Genomic DNA, 21,594 nt, shown 5'->3' with positions numbered 1-21,594 from the left:
CCTCATCATCTTTTGCTCTTTCCTCTGCTTTTGACACGGTCAACCATGCCCCTGTGATCAATCGTCTCTGTGAGAACCTGGGTCTTACAGATCAGGCCCTCCCCTGTTTGACTTCCTTCCTCTTGGACCGTCCCTCTCAGGCCCAACTGGGGTCCTTTCTCTCCACCACTTCTCTCTTCACATGTGGTGTCCACAGGGCTCCAACCTCTCTCCCTAGCTTTTCAACCTCTATGTGACCCTCTTTGGCCTACCTCATCTATACCTTATACTATAACTTTCAGTGTTATGCGGATGACACTCAGCTCTCCTTTAGGCTCCCCTCTGCTTCCTCTCATCTCTCGCTCATTCCTGACTGTATATCCACGATTCAGGGATGGTGCACCTGCAACGATCTCTGCCTCAATGCCAGCAAGACAGAGATCCTCCTCATTGGGACCCCTGCCCCCACTTTCCCTCTTTCACTTTGGCCCCCTTCCTTGGGCCCTCCCCCTGTGCCTTCCTGTGAGGCAAAAAACTTTGGGGTCATCTTCGACTCCATTCTCTCCTTCTCCCCTCACATCACGGACATCTCGAAGAAGTCACACTATCGGCTGCACCTCCTCAGAGGTATTCTTCCTTTTCTCACTTTCCCCCAGAAGCTCAATGTCTCCAGGGCCCTGGTTCTCTCTAGGCTGGACTACTACAACAGCCTGTATCTTAGCTTGCCTTTGTCTACCCTCCGCCCTCTGCAACAAATCCAGAATAGGACTGCGAGACTTGTCCTTGGCCCAGGGATCGTATCTCTCCAGCCCTAAAATCTATCCATTGGCTCCCAGTGGCTGCAAGGATCAAGTTCAAGACCCTCTGCTTTGTCCACAAGGCTGTCTGAGGCCGGGGCCCACATTACATCCAACTCTCCCTTCCTAAACACATTCCTTCGCAAGCCCTTTGCTCAGCTACCTCTAACTCCACGATGGTCAGATGCTTCTCCAGGCAGAGAGTTGGAGGGAGATCTCTCTCCTCTGCAGGGGCCTCCCTCTGGAATGGCCTCCCTGCCCCTCTCAAACTCAAACAGGACCACCTCAGGTTCCAGAAGCAGCTTAAGAGCTTCATTCTTGGTTCTGCTTTCTCTCTTGCTCTCCTTTGCTAAGCACCTGTCTGCCATGCTAGCTGGTCGCCTGGGTACTCTGTGAACTCAACGGGCACCAGGCTTCCACCACGACCTGCAAGAACCTGCACTGCCTCCGGGCCTCTGTGTAGTAAGGGGCTGTCTCTGTAATCCTATAGCCCCCCCCCCTTTTTCCTGCACTTCCCATTGCTGGCTCCCCCGGCTGCACTTGCTCAGATCAATTGCTGCCCTGCTTGTACTTCCATTTCTCCCTCCCCCAGGCACTTCTCCCCCCTGCACTTGAATGATCTGAATGACACAAGGCCTGTTGTAGGGCGGGGGTAGTAAGATCGTTTGTTTTCGTCCTCCTTATGTCTCCCTACTTTGTCTTATCGCACCTAGAAACACTTGTGTACAGGCACGTTATAAATAATTGAAATCATATAATTCATAGAACGGGGCGTGTCCAAACAGGCTTGGGACTCGGGTGGCTGGGCCCCCTACGCGGATCTCCCTTCCATTGGTCCCACCACTTTCACTTTTCTTACGCCTTCGCTGCTTGACTCAGCTGTACTAGGCAATATAGGTCTTGATAAATCCCAGTATTTTGCAGCTGAGGGGCGGGGTTGAACTGGCACTATTCAGTGTACCCAATTCGATCAGGTTCCCATACTTCAAAGGATTGCCTGAGCACATCTCGAGCCTATCACTCAACCAGTCGTCTCCCCAAATGTACTGCCAAGTACACATTGTCAAAAGAACATCCTCCCATATGCACATAAACCTCATCCTGCTTTATATGCACTCCCTCTGGCGTCAGTTGGGAAATTTGAGTTTAAAAACATTTGCCCTGAAGTAAACACTACCTGCCCTTCTTCTGGCGTCCCCTAACACACTACCCCTAGGGCTGTCTTTTCCCTCTGTGCCAAAACCTCTCCTCCCCCACCCACTCCCTTCTCCCTCTACAGACTAAAGGCCTGCAAGCCAAAGGCATGAGGCACAATAAGTAACGCCAGGTTACGCCTTAGCACAGCGTGAACAAATCGGTGGATCACCACCACGAGAAATACCCTAAAATGGCCACTGCCATGTATTGTTTACTGTTGCCAAGCAACCGTGTTTGAGGAGCTCTGCGCTCCGATTGGCCTGCATTTCCCACATCATCACGACAGCGCCACCGGATGGCGCGAGCCGGCCTTACTCTAAAGGCCGACTCTTAAGGCTAGTTGCCTGTCGGAGCCCCTCAGAAGCACAGCATTCTGAGCAAGGGAGGGCTGGAGCCCATCCATCTTCACCGAGAAGTAGCTTCTGGAGAAGCATTCCGCCAACCATACCTTCGAGAGGGTAAGCGTGCTAACTTCGCTCTATGTGCTACTTCCTAGCATCATAAGCCTTAGCAGAGCTTCCCTCTCTGGACATCTTCCTATATATCCCGATTGCAACTTAATATTCGCTTCTGTTGAGATTACTGCCACGAGGAATACCCTAAAATGGCTGCCGCCATGTATTGTTTACTGTTGCCAAGCAACAGTGTTTGAGGAGCGCCGCGCTCCGATTGGCCCACATTTCCCACATCATCACGACAGTGCCACCGGATGGCGCGAGCTGGCCTTACTCTTAAGGCTAGTTGCCTGTCGGAGCCCCTCAGAAGCACAGCATCCTGAACGAGGGAGGGCTGGAGCCCATCCCTTTTCGCTGAGAAGCAGCTTCTGGAGAAGCATTCTGCCAACATACCTTCGAGAGAGTAAGCGTACTAACTTCGCTCTACGTGCTGCTTCCTAGCATCATAAGCCTTAGCAGAGCTTCCCTCACTGGACATCTTCCTATATATCCCGATTGCAATGTAATATTTGCTTCTGATGAGATCACCACCATGAGGAATACCTGAAATGGCCTCCGCCATGTATTGTTTACTGTTGCCAAGCAACAGTGTTTGAGGAGCTCCGTGCTCCAATTGGCACACATTTCCCACATTATCACGACAGCGCCACCGGATGGTGCTACCCGGTCTTACTCTGAAGACCGAGAACGCTGCACGTCTACGCCAGACCCCGTGGCTTTTCAGCTCCACTTCGATCTCAGGACATTCTCACGGTCCATTCTCAGTCATTATATCCCCCAATCACAGGATTTTTCACCGCTCCCAATATTCACTGCGGAGAATCTCAACTACCAGTCCTATTCTACTGTTCCACGATGCCCCCTAAGTGAATCACCACAACAGGACTGCCCCCTACACCCCCTCCCATGCAAAGCAGTACATCAAGACCACAGACGTTCAATTATTTCCTCTACTTCGTGGCACATTAAGGTATGTCGAATGGCTACCCGGCACTGCCATTTACATTTAACTGTTTCGTCCATATCTGCTGTTTAGCACACTTCCTTTCCTTTGCTCACCAGCTATAGAGCTGACCTATCTACCACTGATATGCTGGATTTAACCGCTGTGCCCCTTATCACTGAAAGCTTAGCGTATTTGTCATCTGTGCCTCAACATTGTGTCTTATCTTGGAAAATTGTATGTAGCCCACAGTGCCTTAACTCTGCTAGCAGCTCTCAGCCCATTGTGTCTGATCTTAGAAAATTGTATTTAGCACACATTGCCCGTACATTGCTAGTTACCTTCAGCCCTTTGAGCACTACCTTAGAAAACTGCATTTGCAGCACAGTGCACTAACATTGCTAGCGGCTCTCAGCCCATTGTGCCTGATCTTAGAAAATTACCATAAGAGTCATGAATCTTGTCCTAGACAAAATTATTACCATCCTAGTGCTTAGTTTCTCGGCTAACACCCTCACTCTCCTTCGGCCCAAACTGCCTTACTTCGCTTTGCCATCATCCGCCCCTGTGGCTCTCACCACTATGGCCTTCACCAAGACAACCTCCAGGCTTCTGTCTATGAAAAAACCTCTACCTCTACCACTATCCGACCAGATTAAGCCAACTCACTTCCTACTTCCTATCACTCCTACACCGCAGCTAACACTCCCAATCAGCAAAGACACCCAACACATATCAGAGATACTATCACCAGCTCAATGGATCCTTCATTTCGCAAGTAAGCCTAAGCACAACCCACCTTGCTCCTCAAATTGGAGACACCACAGACTAGGCTCCAGACTCCTCAACCTGGCTTCAGAGCCAACGCCCTGCCCCATCAACCGCAACTCTAAACTTACTCATGAATCCGATCATCCATCACTCCCCCAAAAAATCCCAACCAATAAAAAGACGAAGGAAACCCGCAAAATTAGCGGTGCACTCATCAACGCCAGATCTCTCGTACCCCATGCCACAGAAATCGCTGACATCATTACAACCAACCAGCTCGATTTCCTAGCCGTTACAGAGATCTGGCTCCACAAAACAGCTGGCGCCGCCCTCTCCCTAGCTGTCCCAGATAATTTCACCATTATTAGAAAAGACAGAGAAACCTCTAAAGGAGGAGGCATAGCATTCATATGCAAATCCAGCCTTGACATGAGAGAAACGGAATCTAAGCCTCTACACTCCGACAAATTGCTTTCAGTTAAACTACAATTATCTGCTTCTCGCACTGTATCCATGCACCTGGTATACCGTCCCCACCCCCTCTGGCTCGCTAGGGACCTTTGATGAAGACATGACGACCCTCCTTAATACCAACACCAAACCCAGTTCCCAAACTATCTTACTTGGAGACTTTAATCTAGGCTTCAATTACCCTAACGACACCAATGCCACCATCCTATCTAATACCATCACAGAAGCAGGTCTCACCCTCAGGACCAATGGACCTACACACACAAAAGGCTGCACCTTGGATTGGATCGCAGACATCAACTGCCTGTCCGCCATAACAAATACTGAACCATGTGTGTGGACAGACCATAACCTGATCTCTTTCACCATCCAAGACAGCCCTCAAACCAACTTGATTAGATCCATAGCCCCACCTACCCTAACTAGGAATAGGAAAAACATTACAGTCCCCAACCTCCTGCTCCTGCTAGAATTTATCACCAATCCTGTAAACCTACCCTCCAATCCTACGGATCTGGTTGACCTGTACAATAATACCATCAACTCGGCTATTGACTCCATTGCACCACTTAAACTGAGCAAAGAGAAACCCATAGCTCACTTAAACTCGTGGTTTACTCCCAGCCTAAAAGCTCTGCGTATTGAGAAAAGACACGCCGAGGCCAGATGGAAAAATAACCCAACTGACTTGAACAAGCTCCTTCTCACCTCCCTGGCCAACAAGTACAAAAGGAAATCATTCAAACAAAAAAAAGACACCTTTAATTATAGAATAAAAAAATCCAGTTCAAGCACTAGAGACATTTTCTCTATCCTAAGGGAATTGGAAACCCTGGTCACTCCCAGGGACTCTTGCATCCAGGGGTGTTGCTAGGTGTGGAAATGATCCGGGGCTACACTAATGTCAGGGCTGTCAGGACTCGGGGCTAGCTAGCCTTTTGGCTGTAGCCCCTGAGATTCTATCCGGGGCTACAACCAAAAGACCCGGGCTATAGCCCCCTAAACCTCCCCAGCAACGCCTCTGCTTGCATCAAAAATAAATCCTGGTGCACAGATATCCAAAACACCCTCTGCAATAAAATAACCTTGCTCCAAGAAAAAATGAGTGTCAAAAAAGCCACTCTACACAAGATTGCCTTAGAAATCCAAGAAACCATATTGCAAGAAAAAGAAACCTCCTATAAACAAACCAGACCCAGTCACCAATTTAAATTCAATTCTATCTCAACCACTGAGGCTGAAAAGATCATTTCCTCCCTCAAACCATCTAAATGTCTAGGGGACACATGTCCACCACCTATTATTAAAGAAGCCGCAAAAAATCTGGCTCCTTTCATCTCCACATTTATCAACTCCTCCTTCAAATCATGCTCAGTACCTACCAATCTCAAAGATGCCTGGGTAATCCCCCTACTAAAAAAACCTAACTTAGAGACCCCAACATTCCCACCAATTACAGGCCAATCACAGCTGTACGTTTTCTTCTCAAAATCCTTGATAAAGCTGCCTATCTCCAAATTCAAGCTTATCTTGAGATCAACAACCTACTGGGCACTCGCCAATCAGACTTCAGGCCGAGACATGGAACTGAGACGGCCCTCATTGACCTGAAGAATCATCTAGACGACCGGAAAGACAAAGGTGAAGCCTCCATCCTTCTCCTGTTGGACTTATCCACCCCGTTCGACCTTGTCGACCAATATGTCCTGTGCAATCGCCTTAAAACAGCCGCCCATTTCTCCAAGGAAGCCACCACTTGGATAAGCTCAGTCTTGGACAACAGATCCATGCGAGCCTTCTCACCCTGCTCTGCAGCAGACCCTGTACCTATTACATGTGGAGTACCACAGGGCTCATGCATCTTCCCAACCCTCTATAATATATTTACAAAGCCTCTTTTCGACATACTTGACAATCTCATACACCAACTATGCTGATGACACCCAGATTCTCATCCCCATCCTAGGTGACTATGACAAAGATGTAACCATGATCAACAAAATGTATCTAATTATACAAACATGGATGGCCACCCACGGCTTATGCCTCAACGACGAAAAGATGGAGCTTTTAATCGTTGGGTCCCCTAAAAGACTGCCTAAACTCTCTACCCATTACAACTCTGTCCTCATTGATGGAATTAAGATCAAAGTCTCTAAGGAAGTCAAGACTCTAGGCTTCTACCTGGACTCGGTTCTCAACCTCAATAAACAAATCAACGCCACAGCTTCGGCCACCAACTATACGTGCAAACTGATTCATGCATGTAAACCATTCCTGTCCACGGTAAGCTGTATTACAATTGCAAGGGCCTTAATCCTCTCCAAAGTGGACAACTGCAATGCCTTATATTTAGGCACCAGCAAACGCAATACCAATAAACTACAGACAATCCAAAACATTGCCCTAAGAGCGGCTCTAGGCATACCCAAAACTCTGCATATATCTCACGTGAGACACGACACCAATTGGCTCTCCATAAATGACAGAATCAAGCTCAAATCACTCAACCTCACACACAAATGTCTGTCCAACAAGGCTCCCCTATACCTCACTGACAGATTTACCAAACACACCGCAACACGACCTATCAGAGTAGCACAATCCAACAGCCTCAGAATACCCAAGTTCAAACTTTTAAAAAACAGGAGGTGCTAGTTTTCCAGTCCTGGTGGCGCAATTATGGAACTCTATCCCTGATTCATTAAGATCCATATCTCCCTTCCACTGCTTTAAGACTAACGTCAAGACGTGGATGCACTCCTGAGACCTTTGTCCCCTGGCCTACATCCTGGTACTTTTCTGCAGACTATACCTAAATAAGAAACAGTAACCAAGGAATCTATCTATTGTAAATATGTACATCACTGCCACATTTATCTGTATGTATCTGTATTTTGATGTCCTGTCATTTGTAACTATGTAACCTGTACTGCGCCCAGATGCCTACGGGCCCGGCGCACACTATAAATGAATAAACAATTACAATTACAACAGGTGCAATATCAATGAATATTACTTGACATATCCTTCATCCCTGTTGCCGCTAATCTCAGAGGCGTAGCACAGAGTGAAGTGGTGTAGGGTCAATCTTTGCTCTCTGTGGTACTGCATATGCCACTCGCAGGCTCTTGAAACAAGTCTGCAGCTCCTCGAGGAACTTTAGGTTGACAGGCGCTATGGTGCGCAGTACAAGGAGCTTGCAAACGTTCAACTTTTCACAACATAAAGTGGACTATGACAAGAAGACTTAGAAATTTGAAGTTGAAAGACACAAGGATCTGGGGTTAAGAAAAGCTTTGGGTGGAAACGTTCTTAAGAGTTAATACCATTTGCAATGCAACTATGTGCAAGACATCAGTGGTTGGTTAAACAAATTAAATGATGGCGCATTAAGGCAGGGTGCACAGTGCATTTCCTGTAAACTGAGAGTTCCATTCGCCCATGGGAAAGACAGATTGACCAATCATAATCTGTCTTTCCTGTGCGCGATGATATAATCATGGCCTGCACCAGTGACATGAAATAGAAAAGGGACTAGCCCCCTTTTCGGATGACGGTGGCTATTTTTTTAACTGTTTTTTGTGTCTGCTGTCATCCGAAACGGGACCTAGTCCCTTTTCCATGTTAATGGCGGCAAACATTTTTTTACCTTCTTTTTTTCCGTCGGGATATGGGCTCGCGCACACCGCACTGAGTTCATCTCCTGACGGAGAAAAAAAAAAGAAAACCATTCACATCCCTGTCAAATCCTATCCCACTGGGGTGAAAGCCACAGTGACCTCAAAAGACTCTAAAAGTTGTACACCAGGGGTAGACACACAAAGTTCCACATTATGTACAAAAGTGTGGTTTTACATGCAGAGGATACGTGTGAACAATGTAGGCACGTACACGAACATTCAACACTCCCAAAGCATTGTCACTGAGACATCAGGGGAATGTGAGGCAAATGTTGGCGAACACCCACACAGTCATCCATTTTGTAGATACTCACAAAAGCCTAGACGTGGTTTTTGGCATGCTCACTTACACCAAGACGGTTTGGGTGTATAGTAAGAGGGCAACAAGGCTCCCAGTGTAGTGGTTACTTGCCATGTGGTTAGGGTTGTGGGGCTGTGGGGTCTAGTCGCGTGACGCAGCGCATAAGCAATGACAGACACACTGTTGGTGCTTCACAGGCCCCGCTCGGTCTGTCAAAAGGGCGCGAAGCAGGCCTCTTTATTTGCTTGTCCACATCATGACATCACACGTCATGACGCGGTTCACGTGACACTACACTCCTCTGAATTTTTATAACACCAGATCTGTGGCCTTCAGAACAAGTTATAAAAATCAAAATGCAAACCTGGGTTTAAAAATCATACAACTGACAAAACACTGCATGTCGAAAGACTGACATTTACCTCCAGTCGGTATATCTGGCCGGGCTTCTGTCCCCTTAGTGTCCACCTTATCAGGTGCTCAGGTCATAGCCTTTCAATCGCACCAGTGGCCCTCTCGATTCTCGGGCGGGATAGCACCTTTCTGTCTCGCTGGCAGGGGTCAGTCCTGGGTGATGTCCGGATTCCCTGGGTGTTGGTTCAGCTGTCGCCTTTGGATAGGGATCTCCTGGAATGTCCTCTTCCATGTCACCTGCATCGGAATGGTGGAAGGTAGTGTCCATCCTTTGTCTGTACCAGTCAGTCTGCAGCCGGGGCGGGCCTCAGAGCCTCCTGAAGAAACTGGAGTTTCATGTAACTAGCCCATGCTCGTCTGCGGCTGTTGCTTGCGAGCCTTGCACCTGCCCTACCTTTAGAGGTGAAGGCTCATGGGAGGGATCATTTTCCTTCTGGGTGGCAAGTTCTTACCAGAACTGTGTCACCAACGGCTTTATCATGTTCTCTTAGCCCTTGCCTGCTGTTCTCCTTCTGGATTGCAGGTTCGCTCCAGGCTCGCACGTCTCCATTATCTATTGTTCCTGGATTTCTCCCCTCCAGTTCGGGTAGAAATGTGGACATCTTCGGAAGCTTCTGCTGGGTCTACTCCTGTCGCGCAGTGTAGGGTTGTCCTATACTCAAGGAGGAATTGTAACAGGGCTTGTTTCTCACATAATTCTTGTCCATGCGCTATGTGTAAGCATTTGTTGTGCGTGCGCATAAAACGTTCTGTTTCGCCCTTTGCATGTGGCCACACCGGTGTGATTTTCCTGTGATCAATGTCCCCCGTTTTGCCAGGAACTCTTCTATGCCCGTGCTCTGGAATGGGGAGCCATTGTCCGAGCATATTGCTTTGGGGAAGCCGCGGGCAGCAAACATTTTTCCCATTACTGGAATGACATCCTGGAGGGCCAGGGACGAGACAAACTCAACTTCCGGGTACCGGGACCACTGGTCTATCATTACCATGAAGTGCGAGTCTCTTTGTGTCGATCCAAAATACATGTGGATAGTTTCCCATGGCTCTTCGCTTCTGGGCATGCACTGGATGGATGGTTCTCTGATGTGTGGGGCGGCAGCTTGGCACCACTTGCAGGCCCGGATAAAGTATTCTACCTTTGACTCCAACGCTGGGAACCAGACCTTGAGCCTGAGGCAGCTTTTTGTTTTGGCAGTGCCTTGAGGGCTGTGATAGCCAAGGTTGGTCAGTTCAGTAGGGATAACTATGTGGAGCCTCTCAGCAGGAGTCAGTCGTCCATGAAAGTAAGTTTGCATCGCACTTACCACAGTTGCTCCAAGGTGTGTTTCGCTTCCTGTCTCCTGGAGCCCAGGACTTCATGGTGTCGTGCATGATTGGGAAGCACCCATGGTTTGCAGAGGCTGCCTTGATTTCAGTGATTTCTATTGATTTGGGGATGGAACTCTTTATGATGAGATGTGCTCTTCAGCTGCCGCAACTTCCTGCGGGGGGGCGGGCTGTATGTGGCAGTTTGGGGTGCCGGGACAAGTGGTCTGCCGCATTGTTTTGTCCTGGCCTGTACTTGAGGTCCAGGTTGTATTCCTGGAGATTTTTCTATGCGTGACGGAGGGTTTGCTGACCCAGCCGCCATGATGGGGAGAAGGTGTTTGTGATCGTTGACCACCTTCACCGGTTTCCCGTAGATGTATATATGGAAATCGCGGCATCCCCACAATACTGCCAGAGCTTGCGCTCTATCTGGGAGCCTCTTGGCTCCATAGGCGAGAGTGCTCAGCTGGCATATGCCATGGTGCATGGTCTGCTGTCCTTATTGGCCTCGGTGAGGATGCCTCCAAGTCCGAATGGGCTCAGGTCCACAACAATTTCCGTGCTCTTCTGGCGGTCGAAGAACGATAATATGCATTCATTCGATAGTGCTTTCTTGATCTTTTCGAAAGCTGTTTGTCCTAGGGCTGACCACCTCCATGCTGTTGACTGCTTGGTGAGGTTCTTTAGGTGTTCGGATACGGTGGCCAGGTTCTCAATGAAGCAGCCACAATAAGTGACCATCCCCAAGAAGTTTCTTACCTCTGATACAGATTCTGGGGGTTTGGCTTCTTGAATGTCTTTGACTTTTGCCGGGGTGGCGGAACTGAAAAATTCGATGTTGTTTTTCTAGAATTTGCATTTCTTGTGATGGAGGGTTAGACCTAGGGACTGGATCCTTGCTAGGACTTTCTCTAGCCTTTCCAGGTGTTCACTTTCCGATGTGGCGTGCACTAGGATGTCATCACTTAAGTTCAGGGTACCTGGTAGTCCTGCTAGAGCTCCGTGTATGGCGTTCGGAAACACCTCTGCGGCAGATGAGATGCCAAAGTTCAGTCTTTTGTACCTGTAGAGGCCGACGTGGGTGGTGAAGGTTGTGATGTAAAGACTGTCCTGGTGGAGGAGAAGCTGGTGGTAGCCAGATCAGAGGTCAAGCTTGGAAAATACTGTCGCTCCTTCCAGCTCTGTGACAATGTCATCTAGGGTGGGCATCAGGTGTCTTACCCTTCTGATTGCCTTGTTGGGCAGTCGCATGTCCACGCATATACAGACTTTGCCCGGTTGTTTGGGCTTGTTGGCAACAACAATTGGGGATACCCAGGGTGTGGGTCTTTTGACTTGCTCAATAATTTTGAGGTCAGTGTGGTCTTGGATTTCTTTTTCTACTTTCTTGTGGAGGTGTAAGGGCACTCTTCTGTGTTTCCGAGCTACCGGCAGGACCGTATCGTCGATGTGGAGCCGGATTGGTTTGGCGTCCAACCGTCCGATTCCGGTGAATATATCCAGGAACTTCTGCAGTAGTAGTTGGACATCCTCTACGAACACTCCATGGGCAAAGTGAATGAGACTCATGGTTTTGGCTGCTGCACAGCCAAGTAGTGTTTGAGTTGCTACTTTATTGACATAGAACCTGGTTTGTATGGACACACCGTGGTGCTGGACTGCTTTGATGAAGGCACCTTCTAGTGGTAGAGGAGTCTTGCCTCCAAAGGTGAAGATATGCACTCTTGTGTCTTGAAGTGCAGAGGGTCCTGGTTGACTGAGGCCCCTGTGTCGAGGAGCACATGAACTGGGGTATTCAAGATGGTCAATGCGCATCGGGGTTGGCGTTTCCCATGACTGCCGACTGTGAGCACAGCTGATACAAAGAAAACATCCTCTTCTTCATCCCCTACGCTTGCACCTTTAGGGTCCATTTGTGAGTCAGTGGATGTGGTGTTGGCAGATTGACTCGCCTTCTCCTGTGGCAAACGTCAGGGGCGTTCCCTTCCCCTTGGCACACTGGTTGGGGCCGAGGCTCTGCAAACTCACACAAAGTGATTTGGGATTCCACACCTCATGCAGGTGTACCCTTTTGTTGGGAAGTTCTTCTTATGTGGGAGGTCATATCCATATTGCGGGCAGAGAGCTGGAGTAGCAGGATTCCGCTGCTTCTTCTGCTGCCAGGCACTCCTTGTACCTTGAGTTCTTGGGGACTGTCTCCCTACTGAGCATACCTCCTCGAGTTTGACCGACTTCGGGGCCGACTCCATCTTGGAGGCTCTTGTGTCTGCTAGTTCGTGGGAGTGTCCTAGTTCAAGGATCCTGGTGAGTGTGATTCCTGGCTCCCGCAAAAAAAAAAATTCTGAGCTTTACCGAGTGACATTCAGTGATAATTTGGAGTCTCACCTCCTCCTCCTCTTCATTTTGCCACCCACAAGTCGTGGCCAGTTGTCTCAGTCGACTGTGATATTTGTCATGATTTTCATCACTTTGCTGTATGGCAGCGCACAAGACAAATTTTCCATAGTCGGTGTTCACCATTGGGGTGAAGTAGTCTGTCAGTGCCTTGACAGCAGCATTATATTAGTTGTCCGTGGAGTGCAGAATCTTGAGCAGCATTTTATGAGTTGTCCGTGGGGCGCAGAATCTTGAAGAGCTTGTGGACTACTGATCCCACTGAATAGATCAGTGTGCACTATTTTGTTAAATCGTCTTTCTCCCCTGTGGCGTTAAAATAGATATCTAGGCGCCCACGCCACAGTTCGCATCGAAGTCCCAGTGAGGTTGGGGCCCCATTGACAAAAGAATTTGCAGCCTGTGCTAACAACCGATGGCGAGTGTAATTTAGTTTGTCAATTTTGTTAAGTTGCGAGCCGTATGGTTTGAAGCTGCATCCAATTGGGTTTGTTGCTCTTAAGCTGCAGAGCTGAATTACAAAGTAGATATAAAATACAAACACTGTAGTCTTATGCGCTCCAAATTGGATTTATTTTTGTTGATAATTTCTTTTGTTATGATCAAACTTGTTTATTCATTTTAATCATTGTTACAATCGTTGGCCCCCAACACCTGTTTCCCCATTACTGACAATGGTCCCTCAGGAGGGTAAAAAAAATCAATGAGAAAGCGGTAAATCTCAAGTTGGAAGTTTTGAAGGCCAGTGTTTGTTACCAGAATGATTCCCAATGTAGACATTGAAATCCACGAGTGCCAAATAGACCCAGTTGTTGGACTCACCAGGAGACAATACATGCGCTCACCACTAACCACTGGCGACTGATAATGCAGGGTCAGCAAGTTAGAAACTGAGTGCAGCAAGCATGTGGATAACTGGCATTCATGCCAGTCTATGAGTGACTAGTCGCGTTAAATGACTGGCTAGAAGAATGCAACGTGAAATCTGCGCCCCTACACCGAATTAGACATTTAGAGGTGAGAGCACTGGTCTTCATCGGCATACATTACACTTGCCATAAAGTATCCATGTAATCCCTCACCTTTGTGAAACCATATAGTATCCAGCGTGTTCCCAGTCTGGCTCAAGGATCCCAAAAGGTGGAAAAGTCGGATGTCTCACCTGTATAAGATAAGGTTGTAGGTTGTTTTTCTACAAGTCAATGTTTGTGTGCAGAGTTTAGGATCCATATACATTAAAAGGTGTAATCATCAGACACTGCCCCTCATTACGACCTTGGCGGAGATCCATGGTGCAATTTGCACCATGGTCCATGGCGCTAAGCTGCCAACTCCGCCATGGTGGTTGGCGGACTTACCGCCCCATTCCGACCTTGGCGGGGCGGTAAGTCCCCAATCCCCATTTACCCTTCCCCATTCCCATTTCTGCCCCATAGGGTATAATGGGAGTGGGAAAGGCGTTAATTACGCCACCGTAAATTACGGTGGCGTAATTAACAACAAGGTCCCTTAGCGCCATGGATTTTAACGCCTGCTAAAAGCAGGCGTTAAAATCACCATGGCGCTAAGGGAACTCGTACTCAGGCGGAAAGGGGCGCCATGGTTTACGCCGGCGTAAACCCCTTTCCGCCAGGGTCGTAATGAGGGCCACTATATTACACAGAACACTCTGTTAACCAACACCTGTCAGGGCCATTAATAGAAGCATGCCACATGATAACGTGCCAGATAACCGTGCCAGATAAAGAAAGCTCAAAAGTCCGCAAAAACAAAGCATCCTGAACAGTACCATTCTGGCAGATAAAGCAGAAATCCAGGAAGCTTTTGTTATGTGGTGATGTTGCCTCTACTTCCTTACATTCTCCCAACCAGAATACAGATATTCCATTATCAAATACTTAGCCATCTGGCACCCTTCATTCTGCCAGATGCCGGAGAGCAACATTGATGCAGTATTTTGATCTGGTAATAACTGACCGTGTGGTTTGTCAAAACCTCACAAATTGAAATATGAAAGCTTGTATGGACTAAACGTACATACAGGTCATACCATGTCCCCGTCCACCACATCTCCACCTGCTAAAGACAGGCAGTTTGGGGGACGATCGGCGCAGAGCACCAAGTCTACCATGAACAACGCCAAGGTGTGCAGTGCACAAGGAGACCCGAAACACCGTGCACAGCCCACAGTGGGCGGGTTGGCAGATTCTTCTGGGGCAGGAAATACGGAATCCGGCACTTACTGGAAACCCCCTTGTCGGTGCTGTGGTAAAGGCTCGGGCAGAAGCCCCCGAAACATGTTTCCATGCGGTGTGTGTGGGGGGGGGGGGATTTTCTTTCACACGTGCAGCACATCGCTAGGAGACCTTAAAATAAACGTGAAGCATTAGCACTTATTCCACGTAATTCACCATTAAACAAGGTCTGTCTCATTTCTGAAAGATGACTCAAACGTATGCAGACAGTGTGGGGAAAGTTCCCGTGTTGCCTTTGCACACACAGAAACCTCGTCCCTAAACCATTCAGTGATGTATTCATTCTGTGTTGGCCTTTAGCCCCCTGCCCCCGTCTCTTCCTCTCTGTGAGAATATATTGTGCACTGTCTCTCTCTCCCTCACGCTCTCTCTCTATGTCTCACCCTTCACCTCCTTTTCTCTCCCCCCCTCTTTTTCCTCACTCTGTCTGTGAACTGTCATTATTCCTCTCTAAGTACCTCCGTTTTCTCTCCTTCTCACTCTCTAAATCACTTTCTTTATTTTTTTTTTCTCTATGTGGAACACATTTTCTTTCCCTCCCCCTCTCTCTCTCTCTCTCCCTCTCTTTCTCTCACTTTTTACTGCTGCGAGGCCTTTTTTCTTTCGTTTTCTGTCGGGGTATCTCACTTTCTCTTTCTTTCCTCTCTCTGTGGACCTCCCTCCCTCTCTCTGGGACCTCACTCTTTCTTTTCGTCTCTCTCTGGGGTCTCCATTTTTCTCTCTCTTTCTCTTTATGGGACCTTTTGATTTCTCTCTTGCTGTTGCCCTCCCTTTCTCTCTCTCTTGGCACGTGCCCTTTTCCTCCTCATTGTGGGATCGCTCTCACGTGGCCCTCAGTAGGGGCATATTTGATGGGCCATCACAGCTGAAGCATAAGAATACAATTCACCATGATCAGCCCCACATTGGCAAATGTTTCCTTTTAAACCACATTGGGCCATTAACATTGGTCAGTACTTGACAGAATCTAGAGACCAATTTATAGGGAAGTTGGGGGGGGGACTGAAAACGTGAATACTGTGTGATGAATTACCTTCCACACGAGCAACACAGGCAATCAGCAGTATTTCCTTCGTGACCACGATCACGTGATGTGACGGGTGTCACTGGAGGTCAGAGAAAAGCAGAGGTCGTTCTATAGTAGAACTCTGTGGAGGGAAGTGACGTCAGAACGAGCAAGATGGGGGAGCAGAAAAGGACTTGTGAAGAAGCAGCAGAGTAGCGTGAGAGGAGAAGCGGTGAGAGGCTGAGTCAGTGAATTCCAGATACAGGGCCCATCATCAGCAGCGAGGAGAAGATAAGGTAGAGGCCCATGTGACAAGAGAAGTCCGCACCGCAGCGACTGGTTGAGTACACGAGGCAGAGTGCAACGCCCTGTGCTATGTTTATATCCCTCCGCGGTGCAGGGATGGGGAGTGAAGACAAGAAGGAACGAGGATGAAGAGGAGATATTAGAGAAGCAGAGGAAGTAAGATAAAGCATTTGTTGTACCTCACTCCGTGTCCGTGTTATAACTGCTGTTAGCCGGCATATGTGCAGCAGCCCAGCACGTACAAATGATGACAAGGGCAAAGACGACCGCCGCGTGTCCCGGGCTGTTTGACCTGGGCACGATTGCGCAGCCATGCTTTTGTACTGCCACCTTCCACAACCTGGGCATTTGTCCATCCTTGTACCAACACGCTTGATCATTCTATTCGCCCCTTTCGATATCCCCACAGGAAAGGTTCAGACTGAGACATGCTTTCTTTGTTGGCATAAAAAGGCCGCAGATTTATTTTCACAACATAATAAACCTCAAAACACTGCAAACAAACTTTGTGAAAATAGTTCTGAAGGTGCGGCGACCCGCTGACTGCTCTGTTGTCCAAATCCTGCTTCCCCCTTTTCCCAACCAAGTCCCCTGTAGGCCAAAGCCCCCCCAACCCGGCCCTGGGCTGAGTTGGGGGTGCCGTTTAGTCAGGGGAAGCTAAGCCCTCATTGCTACCTCCAGCGCCCCTGCCGCCTAGGCCCCGAAGGAGCGCTGGTCCCGAGAAGAGCGAAGACCCTTCCGGCTTTCCCACAGCTCATTAGCAGTCTGTATCTTGCCACTGGTCGCCAAAACGCTGCCTCGCTGTTCTGCGACAGCAACGGCCAGGCCATGCCATTCCACCATCGTATAAGCAGGGTGGGTGGAAAACAGAACACACAGGTCCTCTGTTGTCACGGGCGTCCTTCTGCTGGGGCTGAAACTTGTTGAATTAGGAGACCCGGCGGCTTATAAGCCGCGTGGCCCGCCCCTTCCATTGTGCTTTTTGCTGGCATTTTGCCCAGTTTTGCGGGCTCTCCGCTCCTCAAGATACCTCCCTCTTACCCAGCGGGGGAGGGAGGAGAGGACGGCTGGCCATGTTATTAGGCCACCTCCTCTATTTCATTCACGTCGTCACTTCCATAACCTGGCCATTTGTCCATCCTTGTACCAACACGCTTGATAATTCTATTAGCCCATTTCGATATCCCCAAAGAAAGGTGCCGAAAGAGACATGCTTTCTTTGTTGGCATAAAAAGGCTGCAGATTTATTTTCCCAACATAATAAACTCAAAACACTGCAAACAAACTTTGTGAAAATAGTTCTAAAGGTGCGGCGACCAGTCCACTGCTCTGTTGTCCAAATCCTGCTTCCCCCTTTTCCCAACCAAGTCCCCTGTAGGCCAAAGCCCTCCTAACCCGTTCCTGGGCTGGGTAGCGGGTGCCGTTTAGTCAGGGGAAGCTGAGCCCTCATTGCTACCTCTTACGCCCCTGCTGCTTAGGCCCCCAAGGAGCGCTGGTCCCGAGAAGAGCGAAAACCCTTCCGGCTTTCCCACGGCTCATTAGCAGTCTGTATCTTGCCACTGGTCTCCAAAACACTGCCTCGCTGTTCTGCAACAGCAACGGCCAGGCCTTGCCATTCTGCCATCGTATAAGCAGGGTGGGTGGGAGGAAAACAAAACACACAGGTCCTCTGTTGTCACAGGCGTCCTTCTGCTGGGGCTGAAACTTGTTGAAGAAGGAGACCCGACGGCATATAAGCCGCCTGGCCCGCCCCTTCCATTGTGCTTTCTGCTGGCATTTTGCCCGGTTTCGCAGGCTCTCCTCCCCTCAGGATACCTCCCCCTTTCTCAGTGGGGGGAGGGAGGAGAGGATGGCTGCCCATGTTATTAGGGCGCCACCTCTATTTCATTCACGTCGTCACTTCCATATTCGGAAGTTTTAGGGTGCGCCGGCGAGGACTGATCACATGATCAGCTGCGCCGAGGGACCAAGAGGGCTGTTCCTGTACTGATGCAGCAAGAAAAGGGCTATTTTCGTTTCGCTCCTCTGGCTGACTCTCTGCTGAGCTGTGCACAGTGCTGCCACTGTGTGGCTAAAATAAGCACTGCGCCTAAGGAAAAATAAGTAAATAAAACTAAAAGACAGAGGGAACTCAGTAAAGACATTTTGCTGCACAAGCTAAATACGAGAGCCATAATACGATACCCAATTGAGGTGCACCATCCATCATGTCATATTAAGATATTTCATCAGCCACCCACACTATGTTTTCGTCACCGCACATCAGTCAATCTGGCCGCTTGCATGATGCCATACAATTGCAGGCATGACTGCCTTTCGACGCTACTGATTACAGTCATCTGTGGCCCAGGTATGCAAAATGGCTGAAAGATTTCAATGTATACCTGGATGTGATGGGTCAGCGTAATGACAGACGCATGAGGATCATTTTGAAGCATTCTTTGGGGTCCACGGTGCATGATGTGGTATATGAGATGCTGGAGGAAGCTACAAATACATTAGTAGGGCTCATAGTTGGTCTGAATACATACTTGGCCCCTCATAATAGAAATATAGATTATGAGAGACACGTGTTCCATACTACCATTCAGATAAAAGGGGAAACTCTAGAGAATTTTGTAATGCGGCTAAGAACAAGAATAAAGCATTGTGACTTTGACAACTATTCAAATGAGGAGGCCCTCCACTCACAAATTACAGGATGCAAATCACCTGCATTCTATAAAAAATTATTACAGAAAACAAGGTATCGCGCACGCCCATAGCCATAGATCTGCAAGCTGATGGCATTGATAAAACCAAGATATCGCAATAAACTCCCACACTCTTTTGCAAGGTGAATGTGATGTCGAAACCGGAAAATATTCACAGACGAACAAGGTAACGGTGCAGATATGTAACGATGCAGATATGTAACGATGCAGATATGACATTCTGCATTAAAGAATATGTCCACCCACAGGGAATACGTGTGACTCCTGTGGTCAAGAGAATCACTTCCAATTGGTCTGCAAATACTACAAATCTGGAATCCGCACAAATGACACATGGGGACCGAAGAGAACCCTAACACCACATCGTACAGTGAGAAGATCACCCAAACAAAGAAATCCCTTGCCACAGAGAACCCAGAGACCAATAGATTGGCACAGAGGGTCTCCTTCTCATCATAAATAGACGCAGGAAGAGCCCCGCAGACGTCCAGCCCATCACAAAATAAGATATGCCAAGTCATCAAACCAACACCTATATGACTCTGACTCGTCATCTACTGGCGAGAGAAAACGAGGGTATGTTTGTGCAATAGGAAGCCCGATTGCAGTTGAACATAGCCCGACTTTACCATTACATTTAAATGGCAGCTCTCTTGAATTCCTAATTGATACTGTAGCAACAGTAAATGTCATTAGCTGTGATACACTCCACAACTTAGATCAGCCAACATTGATTTATACCCATATTGCTGCAAATGGTGTCCAGTTAAAGGGTCAAAAGCAAAAGGGTCGAATGCAAAAGGGTCGAGTGCATTAGACCGAAAACCAAAGGATCGAAATTTTAAAAAAATATATATATATTTTAAAAGGGTTTTTATACCCCATAAACAGGGATTTGGGGGGGACTCCCCCCCCAAAAAAACAAACAAAAAAAAAAAATCGATCCTTTTTTTCGGTTGAATTGACTCGACCCTTTTGTCATTCAACCCTTTTTTTCGATCCTTTGACCTGTAACCGCTGCAAATCACTGCTTCTGTGAAAGAGAATATTTCACATGATCTGTTCCTACAAAGACAAAATAAAAAAAAAGACGTCTCTGTCATCCAAGGTGATATCCCAGGGGATGTATCGTCAGCTTCAAATCTGCAATACAAATGTGGCTGGTCTATATTTTGCATTGTATCACGACTGCGAACACTTTAAGTGCCAAACACATGGTGATTAAACTATACCACGAACTATTTCAAGGTATAGGAAAATTAAAGAATAGACTAATAAAACTCCACATAAATGAAGATATCAAACGCATAGCGGAACATTACAGAGGCACCCCTCTCAACATACAATCACAAGTTGAAGATGAAATCAACTCTACTACTGGAACAAGACATAATAGTACACGTAAAGGGCCCGACGGTGTGGGTATCCCCAATAGTGCTGGTACCCAAGAGGGAGTCCAGTGAACGCATTTATCCGTGTGTGGACATGCGCACACCAAATCAGGCCATCGAAAGAGAAAGACACCGGTCACCACCGATGACTGTCATGATGCATTTGCTGCATGGAGCGACTGTGTTCTCTAAATTGGACTTGAACAAAGGCTACCACCAGCTGGAAGTACACCCAGACTCCACATTCACAACCCATGTTGAACTGTTCAGATATAAATGCCTCAGTTTTGGCGTTTCATCGGCAGCGGAAATATTTCAAAACAAAATCCATAACGTCATCCTCCACATTCCAAAATGCCTGAATTATAGTGACGAGATTCTCGTATTCGGTACGAGTTAAGAAGCTCACGAGGATACCCTTCAATGGGTCTGCATGCACTTGAAGAGGCGCTTTTTACTGAATTTGCATTTATCCGTGTTTAATGTAAGTCAACGCTCAAGTTGTTCTGACACAATTTTTTCAGTGAGGGACTTCAACCTGACCTGGAGAAAGTCCAGGCTCTCATCTCAACGCTGATCCCGACAAATATATCTGCAGTACGGTCTTTCCTGGGGATGGCCAGCTATTGCACCAGATATATGAATGATTTCCCGTCCTTCAACATGCTGTTGAGACTTCCTCACAGTGACTGGTCGTGAGTTTCAGTGGTCCATCAAGGACTGCATATCATCTGCTGCCTGTATAGCAAATTTTTGTCCTGACCTGAGAACAGAACTCACTGTGGATGCCAGTCCTGTAGGTGTGGGTGCCATCTTGGCCAACACAAGTCTGACTAATCATCATCCCGTCGCATAGTTTCCTATGCCAGTCAGAGTCTATCATCAGCTGGATGCACATATTTGCAAGCAGAGACACAGAGTTTGGCAGTGGTATGGGTTTGTTAACCTTACCATCTATAGCCAAAACCTGGGGAGGTATAGTAGTGGGCTCCACATATTCCACCTACGCCAAGGGGGTACTGATCTGGGTTGATCCAAATATCCCCTTTAAAATCATCACTACGAAAACGGATGATGAAGGAAGGATGGTCTTGTTACATGGAACAATAGATAACAGAGTGGTTAGTTTAATAAATACTTACACCCCCAACCATGACGTCACAGTGTTTTTCCGTTCACTATACAAGAGACTAAGCCCATTTAGAGACA

General features: G+C 47.9%; 1 protein-coding gene across 5 annotated transcripts in view; it reads right to left on the bottom strand.

Moving 5' to 3' along the window:
- Positions 1 to 21,594, bottom strand: part of CD274 (CD274 molecule) — a 210,001-nt gene that overhangs the window by 7,767 nt on the left and 180,640 nt on the right. The window contains exon 6 of one of the 5 annotated variants that reach the window (XM_069626017.1): positions 13,823 to 13,875. The exons of the other annotated variants lie outside the window; for them this stretch is intronic. Within the exon in view, the coding sequence (XP_069482118.1) occupies positions 13,838 to 13,875 (38 nt within the window). The 3' untranslated portion in view covers positions 13,823 to 13,837. Of the gene's footprint in view, positions 1 to 13,822; positions 13,876 to 21,594 lie in introns of those variants that run through there. 5 annotated transcript variants of the gene reach the window in all.

The sequence above is a fragment of the Ambystoma mexicanum genome, chromosome 6p, assembly GCF_040938575.1.
Source record: "Ambystoma mexicanum isolate Mex_15411 chromosome 6p, UKY_AmexF1_1, whole genome shotgun sequence".
NCBI lineage: Eukaryota > Metazoa > Chordata > Amphibia > Caudata > Ambystomatidae > Ambystoma > Ambystoma mexicanum.
The sequence above is the reverse complement of the archived record's forward strand: the minus strand, read 5'-3'. Positions and strand labels throughout refer to the sequence as shown.